Source organism: Balearica regulorum, chromosome 1 (genome assembly GCF_011004875.1).
Source record: "Balearica regulorum gibbericeps isolate bBalReg1 chromosome 1, bBalReg1.pri, whole genome shotgun sequence".
In the NCBI taxonomy this organism is placed as follows: domain Eukaryota; kingdom Metazoa; phylum Chordata; class Aves; order Gruiformes; family Gruidae; genus Balearica; species Balearica regulorum.
The window spans coordinates 125,578,218-125,591,962 of NC_046184.1; the positions used below are offsets into that span (position 1 = coordinate 125,578,218).

General features: G+C 34.4%; 1 protein-coding gene across 1 annotated transcript in view; it reads left to right on the forward strand.

Moving 5' to 3' along the window:
- The window catches only part of CFAP47 (cilia and flagella associated protein 47), a 360,776-nt gene that overhangs the window by 317,224 nt on the left and 29,807 nt on the right, over positions 1 to 13,745 (forward strand). Inside the window, exons 58-60 of the mRNA XM_075774464.1 lie at positions 4,251 to 4,410; positions 5,048 to 5,142; positions 8,525 to 8,686. Of these exons, the coding sequence (XP_075630579.1) occupies positions 4,251 to 4,410; positions 5,048 to 5,142; positions 8,525 to 8,686 (417 nt within the window). The remainder of the gene's footprint in view (positions 1 to 4,250; positions 4,411 to 5,047; positions 5,143 to 8,524; positions 8,687 to 13,745) is intronic.

The window sequence follows — 13,745 nt, forward strand, 5'->3', positions numbered from 1 at the left end:
GTAACTTTAGAAAAGATTTGATTGTTTTCTGGGTTGGTTTTTGTTTGTTTGTTTTGCTTTGTTTTGTTTTGTTTTAAGTTGCAAATCATCCAGAGTATATTATTTTGGCAAAACACTAGAGACCACAAATTAGCTTGAACAGCTACTTGGATATTTTGCAATCAGTAAGATGCTGATGTAGCTCCAATTTGTTATTTGCAGTGTATGGACATCACTGTAGAGGGCATGGGGAGGGAAAACATTCTTGGTATTCCCAGCAGAATACATGAGACACGGACAAATAGGAGCAACTTGATCAGTCATGCTGATTTGTACTAAAATTGCTCACATACATACTGTTGTCTGCTGTGTCAGTAGGTGTACTGATGAAAGAGCTGGGATGGTGTTTTCCTGCACAGATGGGAAAAGGTGGGGGAGTGGTTTTAAAGAACAAAGTGAGTTGTGGGGAGCTGAAGTTGCTCTTGCACTTTTGAGGGAAGGGAGAAGGTCCTCTGTCCTCCACAGCCTTTCAGCAACTTGAGGAGCAGCCAGCCACAAGGACCTAGAAGGACAACATTCAAGGCCAGGTTGGACAAGGCTCTGAGCAACCTGATCTAGTTGAAGATGTCCCGGTTCATGGCAAGGGTGATTGGACCTTTAAAGGTCCCTTCCAACCCAAACTGTTCTATGATTCTATGATTCTATGACAAAAGAGAGAAAAAACCCAAGAAGGAAATAGCTACAAAGCACAGACAGACTCATGCAGTGTTGAAGTGGAATAGATGCACGCGCGCATGTGTGTATAACTGTATATAATGACCTCTCCATGTATATGCACAGAACACATAGTATACATATACACACATATAACTATACATATGTATATATACACATATATATACAGTTATATATACATATATAAGTGTATATATATGTTATATATACACATATATAAGTATACTGTTAAGGAATTAAAGATCTCTGTGATGGGAATGTTTAGAGGACTGACAAAAAGTAGGCCATTTTTAAACTTTAAAACAAAACTACATTTATGAACAATAAACTTCATGCTAATGAGTAATTCTTACACACTGATAATCACTATTACTACATGTATAAAAGTCTTATTCCTTACCAATCATATCCTAAATTAGCAATTAGAATGCCATGAAGTTTATGCCATGTAGTTAGTAATGATGATCTGGGTCCTTGATGATTCTTCATCATGGAAGTCAAAGTGATCAGACTTGAGAGAGAAGAACAGCTCTGATGAGGGAGTTGGAACTGGTCTTGTCAACTTTCCTCTCCATCTTTCCTTGGTCATTGCCAGTGCTTTATCTTTCTTGCCCCCTCCACCTCCAAAGGGAAATCTCAACAGGTCTCCATGCTGTTTATTTTGGTTTTGTTTTCACTAATCATCCCTCTTGTGTATTCAGCAGGATATTCTGCCTTTTTGCAGTCCCTTCTGCTTACCTTTGTGCCTCATCTTGCAACTTCCGCTACCTGGGTACCTCCTACATACAACTTCATACGTCTTTGTCCTGTTGGTGGTCACATTGCTCACAAACTTAATTAAAATGCCTATGCATTGTGTTTGGATGTGCCATAATGGTGTTTCAAAGTGCTCGCTGTTGTTGATTACACTATTTTGGTATGCATGTATTTGGATTCAAGGCAATCTAATTGCAAATATATCCTGAAGAATACACTTCCAATTTGAAGACATTACAGGCCTCTGCCTTAACTACACCAGAGTAGGCCCAAAGTGGGGAAATCCCAGTGAAGAGCTGCCTCTTCTCTCACAGAGGGAGAATATTTCATCAGTGCTGCAGATGACTTCTGTTCCAGAGGGATGGATTCTAGTTCAGATGCTTTCAGAAGCATGGCAACAATGTGTGTGGTCAGCTTAGTTATTTCAGATTTTGGATTAAAAAATTAGATGCTAATTTTTAAAGGTTTTCAAAAACCCCTTTGACCACATTATTGCCAACAATATGTGTATATATAGTATATCTTTTAAATCTTGGGTATGTACTTGATAGATAATGTATCAAATAGGGAGATTAAGATCTAAAGAAAAATCTTAAATCTTTATTAAAAGAAAAAATAGAAGAAATGTAATTTATTTTTTCATCTAGATATTAGCATTTTTAATGGATTTTTAATGAGGACATTTTCAAGCTATTTCAAGATACAAGACTTTTCAAGTAATTATTTCAAAGACAAATTGCTCATGCAATGATGGACTTCTACGAATACACAAAAATTAAGCAATTACAAGTGCAAAGCAGTTGGTTAATTTCCATAACTACTGCATGATAAACCTCTTGCTTACAGAAATCCAGATATATTTAGGTAAGAATTCCTACTGGTTTTAGAATCCATAATAATGTGAGGCAGTGGTCTGTATTTGAGGTCTTGAGGCATTATTACTTAAAAGAGGCAGAAATCCTGCAGATGGGATGGTTTGTCTTTAAATAATCCCAACCTTCCTAATTAAGATTGATTTTCCAATCTTAATTTGGTTAGTTTATTTTAATTTAAGATTGTTTCTAGCTTAAAACTTTACAGCTACAGAACCACATTGACTCCAATGGGGTTATATACTATAGGAAGTACCTACATTGTACAAGGTAATGATTCATAAAGGTAATTAGTCTGAACAGGGCATTTTATTAATTTAAATACGCTGTTAATCTACCCAAGCTACTTAGGGAATCTTTATTCAAGGTTGCTCTTTGTGTTGAAGGAATCAATGATAGCAACAACAGATTGTGAGGTAGCAATAAAGTTGCAATGTCCAGTAGACTTTATAATTAAATGCTAGCAGAGGATTGGTACAGATGAGGAGTCCCGACTTTTGTTCTCTGTTTTGGAGAGCTGTCTTTCAAACCCTTCAAACCCTTCTCTCCCACCTGACCTTTTTTGCTGCTGTCCATTCCCATCTGTCATCATTTTCCTTTGTCTCCCTACACATCCTCTTTCATTTCCAAACTTCCATGCATCCACTTCTTTCTTATATTTTGTCCTTCCCAAGACTGCATGACAATTTTCTTATCACCCACTCTGCTGCAGCTCTCAGCATTGAGGTCTTCACCCTCAAGCCACTTAGGCTGTAGGAAGGTGAACGATTGAAGTACGAGATAAAGTTTCCCTGATGACATTTTTTGAGCACACAGCAGCCTGTGGTTATCAGCAGAAGCAATCACAGGGAGAGTGCTGCTTGTCCCATGCAGACTAACTTAAGCGGACTCAGTCATTCTCAGGGAATGACACTCGTAGACCTGTATTAGCATATATGCGTTGTAGCAGGCATGAAAAATTATGACAAAAATGGATTCAAAACTTAATGTAGTAGTTACTCATAGCTAAGAGATTTTTCTACAGACAGAATTAAAGCTACAGTTCTAACCCCAAGATGTCAGTTCCACCAAATTTCAATAATTCTTTTCAAAGCAAGGAGCTCGATAGTGAAAAGACTGTATGATTTAGTTTTTCTACTTTGTGTAATTTTTCTGTAATTTTATTTCTAAAATAGCTGGAACACACCCTGGGGTAGATGTTCTAACACTTGGCAGGCTGACAAGTTATTGGAAAAATGCCCTTAAAAATGTAATGTATCAGGCCACCTTCATTATAGACAACATAGGTTTATTTTTTTTTAAAACAGCAAAATCAATCAGATGAAAAATCATACAGAAAAGACATGACTTGTATAATAATCATGTAAATTCTTTCAAATACATTTCAATTATGTCTTGAACATGAACAATTGCTTTTGGATGGGTCTTTTTTATGCAGTGTTACTCTTTTATGGTGCAACCCACGGATGATCAAAAACATGACTTAGGCCCTAGAAAATCATGGAATTGACTTATATATATTACACATGATCTTTGAATATTAAATGTGGGATGTTCAATTAATCATTCTTGCTTTGTTTTGAGCCTTCAGAGTCTCCCTGGGTCTCACTTGAAAATTTTATCAGTAAGTAAAAGTCTAAAATAACACTTTATCTGAACTCCTCTATTTAGGACACTGAATCTAAAAGTACCTTATTACAGGAAGCCAGGCCACAAAAGCTACTATAAGATGAGATGTGGCTGTAGCAAGAGCAGGGTAAAGTGAAATTTGTTATCACAGGGAGAACAGTACACTATGATAAAATATTAAATAGTGTATCAAAAAAAAAAAAAGAAATATATGAGTAAAATTATATAAATAAGTTTCAAAACTTTCAAAATACCATAACAATCTGTTTTATCTTACAGGAACCCGATTAGCTCCAAAAGAAAAACTGGACATCCCAGTGTTATTCATGCCAGATACAATGAAAATGTATGAGGCTGTGGTAGTAATTCATGTAATGAGGGAAAATGGTGAAAACTGGCCTTATGAGGATTCTGCTGAATCAAATAAAGACTTAAAGAGGTAATTTATTCTAATGGGGGGGGGGGGGGGGGGAAAAGTAGTTGAGGATACTCCATTCTATCATCATTTCCCCTTTGGATATTTGTGTGTAGCTCTCAAGGGCAATCAAGTGTCCGATTTTGAGGGCAATAGGTATCCAACATAAGCTTTTAATATACCCTGCAAAGTATGCAGATTTAGGGTAGGACTTTTACCTGTTTCAATATCTACCTTTTCTAACTATAAATAAAGAAAATGTAACGTACTACCTGCAAGTGCAGTTATGGGTATTGAGCAAATGAAAGCTCTTAGATACCCCTAATTTTGGGGCTAATAATGATTCTCCTGTAGACATGTTTATGTAATGCATAAACTGCATAAACTTTGTTTCAGTGTAGACATGATGTAAGAGAGAGCATATCAGGCCAAATGTTCTTATATCCTGACAGAATAATATCTGAAGACATTAAACTAAGTGGATGTAAATTATTGCTGATTCGGTTGGATTTTATTTCATATATTTCTTAGATATGTTTAACATTATAGAACACAGTAAAATGGAGTCTCACCTTTCCAACAACTCTTAAGCCTAGATTACTTTGGAAAAAATATCTCAGCAGTCTATCACAATGATACTCTTCACTTATTTTCCAAGCAGTGTTACTGTAGGAGAGAATGGGGGAATTCAGGGAATACTCTGGGTCTATCCAGTTCATGGAATACCTGAAGCACCGCAGCAGAAATTAGTTCCAGGTAGGTAATGATTGAAAAAAACTCGAACAATAAATTTAAGAAAATTACATAGTCATTTGTATTCTTACCTGCTTGATCATGAGAATTTGCAGTAGTAGTTTGCTACATCTTAATAAAAGACAACATTACATATTAAAAACAAAATCTCCTTTCCCAGCCTACAAAACAAATCTAGAACTATTATTTTGTTCTCATTGTGGATAAAAGGAGAGAGGAGCAGTAGAAAATCTCAAGGCTTGTGTCCTTCCGTGTCCCAGTTAATGCTGAGTTAGACAATTGAAGGCAAATCAAACAAAAGACTGACACAAGGGTAGAATTCTGCTTGCACGCTCATAACACCCTCTGGAGAGTTTACAGGGTACAAAAAGTTGGAGTAGATGCCCGCTGTTTCTCTCAGCCTTGAATCTGACTCCTTAATCAAAACCAGAATATGGAGTAATGTGAATAGCAGTAAATTTGCCACTTGCTCCTGAGAAGTAAACTTGTAAGATGACCGACATTCATAGGGGGTATTGTTCTTGCTTATTTTTGGGATAGTAAATGTTTATAGATTTGATGCACCTATTTTTTAAAGGGGTGATATAATCCTAGAATTGTGAAACAGAAATTGCGAACAGCTTTTTAAATCTATCAACTTGATGAAACTACAGCTCAAGGTGTAGATGAGGGACAATTTTACACCAATTTCTCTTTTCATCTTGTCTTTTGAAGAGTGAATATAATACCTTTCTACACTAAATAGACTAAGGTACAGGAATAACTTCTGGAAAACTATAGAAATAGATATTTTTACTGTCAATTTAATTTGCTTAAGGATGCTTTACTTGCAGACAAATAGCAATGATGTGGTATTAATTAGAGCTTTCATCTCCTTAATTTCCACTTTAATACCTTAAGGAATGAAGCAGAATATTATCATGCAATCAACTGTTCCCCAAAATGACAGTTTTAATGAGTGTCATTAGCATTAAAACTATGTATATTGATGTGAATATTTGTTGTGTTATTTAAAGCTGTTATATAATTCACTGACAGACTTTGAGATAAATCTCCCTTTTAATGGGCTGTTGTTTTCAGTAGGTATAGAAGTTATGAATTAAAACTGTTCGCATTCATAAATTGCTTAAATGACAACACTTCTGTATATGATCAGAAACTTAAGTAATGTCTAATCTTAAGTAATTTTAAATTCCTAAATGCTTCTTTAAAACAGAAAAACTAAACTGTAGAATATTTATATCTGTTTTATCTACTAGTTCATGTCAGTAAATGTATGTAATGCATACAAGGAGCATTGTAATAATTTTGAATACACGTCTTTTTGACCATAAACATGTTATGTTGGGCTATTTATTTTTTTTTCTAAGGAAATACTAGATCTTTCATTTAAAAATGACCTGGAAAACTGAAATAGCTGTTTGTAAGTGTATTTAGGAAACAGATTCCAGTCCTGCCTTGATTCTGAAAATCCATGGTTTTCAGTTATAAACGGACTTTTTAAAAATCCCTGTTTTAAGATATGAATCCAAAGCAGGTAATTTACAAGAAACCTACTTTGTGTTTAAATCATTGTTTTTAATAATGATTGGAATAGTATTGTAATTTCTTTTAATGCCGACATTTATTAAAATTGCCTGGAGGCTACAAGCTGTTATGTCAAAAACCAAAGCTGCTTTGCTAGTATATTAGGCCATTCATCTTTTGTGTCATTCTTATTTGCATCTTAATATACTTAAACTTCTAGAAGTCACTTGGCTTAGTATCTCATGAGACCAATTAAAATGATCAGTGGTCACAACCCATGTAGTACATGTTAAGTAGATTACAACTTGGCTGTCTTATAAAAGTGATTACAAATGGAGAATCATCCAGAATATTTTTTTTTTTTAATTCTTGTAAAGTCAAAACAGTATACAATAATTTAGATTGGAAGGGACAAGTGGAGGTTATCTAATCCAACCCCCTGCTCAAAGCCAGGTCTAGTTAGGTCAGGTTGCTCTTGGACTTGTCCAGTCAAATCCCACAGGGATCTGGTTTTTATCCAAAAATGTTACTTAGCCATTTGGGAAAAAGAAAATGTAGAATCATTTCTGTTAGTAAGATGAGCTGCGGAACAGACAATGATGCAGACACAACATGTGCACGCAGTAATCTGAAATTCTTGGTGTAGTGCAGACATACATGTTTACATAATTTATTCTTAAATATAAGGACATGCGTCTTGAAAAAAATGTGGGTTTAAGTATTTCAGTAAAAGTCCCTCATGGAAATGCTTAGAGGAGAGCTATAGAAATTACTTAAACCTTGTTAAACAGGAAAAGACCACGGAACAAAAAGGGTTATTTGTTTGTTTGTTTGTTTTAATTGAGGAAATTACTTGACCTTGATGTGAAATTATCAATTTTTCAAAATAAAGATAGTGAAACAACTCGAGAACTGAAAGTTGAAGCTAAGTAAACATGATATAGAAGTAAAGGTTTCATTGCTTTTTTTTAGAAATACTTTACAAAATTACTTACCAAGTTATGTGTCTAAATTATTTATCATTAAATAATGATCATCTTGATGTTAAGTTCAGAGTTAATATTTAAAGAATCATTGGATATAATTCTGATGAAAATAATATTTAGACCTTGAAACTGAGAAGTATGTAATCAGCTCTTCCTTTTCATGTTAATTTCCATAACTCTAGAAAATTCTAAGTCTTTTCTTTGGGAAAACATATTTTCTTTCAGTTCTTGCATCTAATTTTCTCCTTTTTCTGTGCCAATAATCACCGAAAGAACCCTAAACAATAACTATTGAAGTAAGCTTTACAAAATCTAATGCAGAAGCTAAAACCCAACTACCTTGTAAGGAGAAAAGACATATCTTAGAAGCAGTAAATTAAAATCACTTACTGAATTGAAAAAAAGGTCTGTCATGGTTCAAAGAGAAACTCATGTCAGAATGTTTTCTATTCTGGCATAGTTCTGTAAAAGATGAAGTTTTTTACAACAGTATTCTTAAATTGAGAAATCGAAGAGTAACTTAATATTCTTTCATTTAACTTTTAAATTCTTTCATTGTCATATGTCAACCTATACCATTGTTTCTCTTTGCAAATGAACTAAAATGAAGATACATTTCATGATTACAAAAAAGGAAGAAATTTGCAAGTGCTGTGGTGAACTAACTGTAGGAACAGATTTTTGTTTGCTTAGCAATATTTTCTGCTACTTCACCTAAACAGAAGAATAGAAACTGTGGAATTGGAAAAAGCTTTTAGCTATATTGGTCCTTATTGGAATTCTGTCACTTTCTAAGCACTTCTATGTTTAATTGTTTTGTTAAAATCAAGATGCTGACACTTTACAAATAATGGGTTCTTGCTTTTCTGTAGCTGTAGTATGCTGTCGAGCCAGGCAGAGAGTAGAAAAAAGAGTAGAAGTATTGCTGACTGGTGTAGTTCCTGGTGCAAATGCTATGCCTGCCGCAAGAAATTCTGCCGTGGTCAATACAAATAAGCCAGCCAACATCCAAGAAGAAGTTCAAGTCACTGATGGTAAGAATAAATAGCTTGGATATCATGCTATTTTAGGAAGATTGCAAATAAAGTGAGTTTTGCCCTGACAAGAGATGAGGTTTACACAAATCCTTCTCTCTGTCTGTATTTCTACCCTGTTGCAAATATGGGACATTGGTACGACAGTATGTCTGCCATTATAGGCACCATTGAACCTGAACCTTTCTTTCTGTATCTGTCTTAGATGTGAGGCTTGCACCATCTCTCCTTTAAAAGAGAATAGCCTCCAGAAAGCCTAAAGTTAGCAAAAATATGTCTGTGTAAGCATTGCAAGGAAATATTTATCCGCAGGTTGTCCCTATTTGTAAGAAAGACGCATTCCCACCAGCAGGCCAATATCTGCAGCAAAATGGATTGAAGCAGGAGGCCTTGTTTGAAAGAAGCAATAAACCGTTGTAAAAAGATAGGTTCCACTTACCGTTAATCAGCAGAGGACACAGTGAAAATCTATTTCTTCAGATACACACCAAGTTTTCATATTATACTTCTCTTTGAAACAGAATGGTACAACGTGTAAGTAGTAAGAAAAGAATGCTTGTTACTGCTGTATGCCAGGTATTTCTGTTAATAGATGTGTGCTAACAGTCATACTCACAACAACAAATTATGCATTGTTACATTTTAGCTTCATCAATTATTGCACTTGTGAGACTTAACCTTCATTTCTTTTTGGGTTCAAAGTCATCCTTCTTTTAAGGAAAAAGTTATTTATTAGTGATGACACATGACATGAGACATCCTAATGTGTGTTTAACGTAGCTGTAAATGAGGGGAAGGGATTTCACCCATGCTCGAACTTTGTCAAGAGTGTAATGCATTGTATGGATGGTAAAAGATGAGTCTACAGAAGTTGCTATGATTGCAATCTATTAGGCAATCAGTTTGAGAGGCAGGCAAACCTGGCTTTTGTGTCTCATTTATGCCATTTAGAATCTGGCCCAATAGAGGCTTTGCAGGAATATTGGGTTACAGAAACTCTCATCTGAAAGAAGTGTGAAAAACTGAAAAGCTGTAAAATGTAAATCAAGATGCATTACATCCTTCCTATAAGGATGATTTTCATGCAAACATGTCCCTGCCCTGCACACTGACCAATGTAGTCTCATATTGGCAATCACTGTCCACATCTTCAAAAAGATTTTATTTTTGAATGCTTTTAAAACACGAGGGGATCTGAAGTTGAAGTGTCAACAAGAGCTTGCACAGCATATACTTACTGATTAGTTAATATTTGTAATTACTTAGATAAACTTTATGTTTGCTCATACTGCATTATTGTCTGGACAGATTATTGTCTTATAGTCCCATATTACAAAGTGATAGCGATCAATCTAGTAACATAAAAAGAACTGAAGTTCTCAGCTTACCTTCTTGCCTCTTCGGAGAACTGTAAATACTGTTATATAACTTTTTTTCAGCCTTGTGAGAGTAGCTGTGTATCAAAATACATTACCTTTTTTTTTTTTTTCTATAGAGTAGTAGGCTTAGCTCTTTATTGACTTGTCACATATGAATGGGCTTCTTTAAACATACCTGGGCTATTTCTCTACAACATGATGGCATCTGAATTGACAAGAAGAACTTGCATTGGGCAAGTTGAGACAGCATTTTGAAAGACTTGCAGATTCATGATGTGTAGTGCTTGTTTTATTCATAAGAATCAAATTTCATATTTATTAACACCGGCTTCTGCACATACTGCAAGACATTGATTTGGGACATTGCATCTTTTCAAGCAAGAAGTCTTGTAATGAAATGCTATACACTGTAGGTAGTAAGATAATTCATAGCTCTGGTGCTTTTCGTGGTTTTCAATAACATTATAATGTCGTTACTGCTACATGAATTTGATGCCTGTTGTTAGGAATCAAATTTAATGGTAGTATCTTAGCTTTCTGCAGTCTACCAGTAATAATGTAAATAAAAGTGTAAACCTCTAAGATAACAGCCTGCCAAGCTGTTTTTCATTTTTTCTCTTCTAAAAGAGTAATTCATCAGTGTACGTGTGATGTGTAGTAAGCAGTTTTTATATCCAAAGATAAATTGTGATAATTACTAGCAGATCAGATTTAAACAGCTACTACTGCACTTCAGTATTTAAATTATTTGGACAAGTATAAATTTTTGGGAAGTGAAAAATCTTCAAGCACGTCTTTTACGTTAAAATAATTCAATTTCATCCAATCCAGAAGATATCATTTGAAACAGAAAATTATTGTAAATTCTTAAGAAAGTGGGAACAATCTAAATACTGTCTAGCTAAAATTACATAATTTGTTATTCAGAAGTCAGCAAAGTTCCAGAAATCAAATAATTAAAGCTCAATGTTTTAGACATAGCAATTATGATACGGACCTTTAAAAAAAAATTCAATCATATTAAATGCATATTTTATCCTATATGTATTTTTCATCTGTCTGCTTACATATGACTCCAAAGACATTTTTTCAGTAAATGAAATTTAAGACCCAAGATTCATCCAAACAAATGTGAAGATTGTTATTTTTTTATTCTAATAAATCGGCTTTTTTAGTTTATTTTGAATATTCAAGGAGTAATACAAAAATGTTTAATTTTCCATGATCTTCTACGAAAAACAGCAAACATTCACAAATTGTCAGTTCTTGATATTTGACTGGAATTTAAAAATTTCGAAGCAATCCAACTTTACTGTGTTGAGAGCATGTGGAGTACACAGCCAGATATCTTCTGATTGAGGAAATACGCTAATCAGTCTTGTTCTGTCTCTGTGTTTGTAGTGGTCCTTTGTATCCTATCCTTTTAAATTGCTTCAGTTTATCACATATATCAACCATAAGGGCTGAGTATAATTAACTTCCCTAATTTTTATTAATTTATAGCTCTTCTTACAGCCCAAAGGCTGGTCTTAGGTCCTTGCTCCTGGTTTCTTATTTCTGGGAAGGTTTCATGACAGTTAATTTTTTGGGGGACTAATGCTCTCCAGGTTCTGTAGCGTATGAGGTTTTTTATGTTATGTGCAAGTTTCACAGCTATGCTAATGTCTGACTAAACAGATGGACAGTTAAATTGCAGCTAGTGGTTAAATAACATTTCCAGATATGCCAATCCATAATGTGTATTGGCATGCATTATGTGAAGTGTATCTGTACCCTTTGTTTCACCATTTACAAATCCAGCAAATATATATATATATTCTATACAATTTGATAGCAATTATCTAATATTCAAAAATTCCTGACACTCATCGGAATATACAGAAAGCCTCTATTTTTGTTAATTTCATTAAAGCAGCTCTTAGAAACAGGGGGAAAAGAACAACATGTCCAAACACATGTTAAAAGCTATTTCCCCCCAGCAAGATTTTATGCTAGCCAGTGGTATGTATTCCACTAACTGTCAATGTGACGGATCTGGGTTGGGAAGCTCACCTTTAAGAAATGAGTTCAATAAAATTGAGTATGACCAAAGAAATCTTATCACTATAAGAAAGAAAAATGGCAGTACAGATGGAGACAGAATATTCTTATAGACTTATCCAGAGATTTTAATTTAATTGCTGATAAAGTGTAGCAGTTTAATATTGAAAGCAATATGACGAGGATAATAATGATGAAGATAGCCCTATATCTTACTTAAGCCACCTCTCTATTGTCAGAATAATCGAGGCATTATTTTTGAAATAGTATTTGAGGATGAGAGAATTATAGCTATATAAATGAGATCATTAAGTGATTTTTTTTTTACTCTGTGAGAAGTAGAAGAAAGAACAACAAAGTGTTTCAGATTAACAGTTGGTGAAAGCTGTGAGCGATGGCAACATGAAAGTGTTGACAAGGGGTGAACCCCCACTTGGGTCACTCTGTTGTGGATTATTTCCTTGGTGTTAAAAGTGCCAACTCCTGCTGGGAAACAGGGAACTAGTAGAAGTCAAAGAATAGGGCATCCGAGCAGAAATGAAAGCCTAGATGGATTATTTTGTCAGCCACATAATTTTTGTTAACATCTGGCTGACTGTTTATTTATTTATGAGTGAAACATGGGAGAGATTTGATGCATTGTTTATTTTCTTTATTGAACTGCATCATGCAGAGGCATTTTAAGAACTTCAAATAGGACTTTATTTACTGGATGTTGATATACAAGGTTACCACTTGGTTCATTAAAAAAAGAAACAATTTAGCATTTTTTTTTCCTCTCACAAGTAACCCCTCCCATTTCTTAATATAACTAGAACAATAATGACAAATACAGAAAAAAGAGGTTGTGAATTGTTTTGTAACTGCTTATATTTCTGTTTACAACAGTCACTCATTTCTCTTTCTTTGCCATTTTATAAATTGTTGAAATCTGCAAGCCTTAAGAATGAGAGTCATCATTATGTAAATTAAAATTACTTTCTAACACCTATGCAAAATCACACTTAGTTAAAATGTTCAACATTTAGAGGGAACCAGATCAATTATAAACTAATCTGAAGTTATTTATTCAGGTTCACAAAAGTGCAAAAAAACCCAAACCCTAATACAAAACCAGAAATCATTCAATTCTTCCTGGTGTTACTTTTCGATATGATGTACATCCAGGAAAAATAAGAAGTCCAAAAGAACTGGCTGGCTAGCCCAACATAGTGAATCTCTGAAACAAGAATGCACAAATAGATATCTCTTAAAAATGTCTGTTGAGTTAGCAGCTAAGGGAAACCTAGGCAATATAATTTGCTGCAAGAGTCTATGAATTGCTTTAATTGTTACATGATTATGATTGCCCAAGTCCAACTTCTGACATTTCTTGTTCATAGAATTTCCTGTAATTGCTTTGGTTGGGTGATAAGGAAGTATTCCTTCCATAGAAATAGCACCACTACACCCTTGTTTTGTAAAGATATTTTGGGAAAGCTTCTGTCAAAACCATGTCAGCACAGCTCTCCAGGATCTTAGTTGTGCTTCTGCAACATCATAGCACCTCACAATGAACCATCTCCACTAATTTGCACCACTTGTTTTGCATTATTTTCTCATTAATTATGGGCCATCAATAATGCATAGCTAATCAAAGC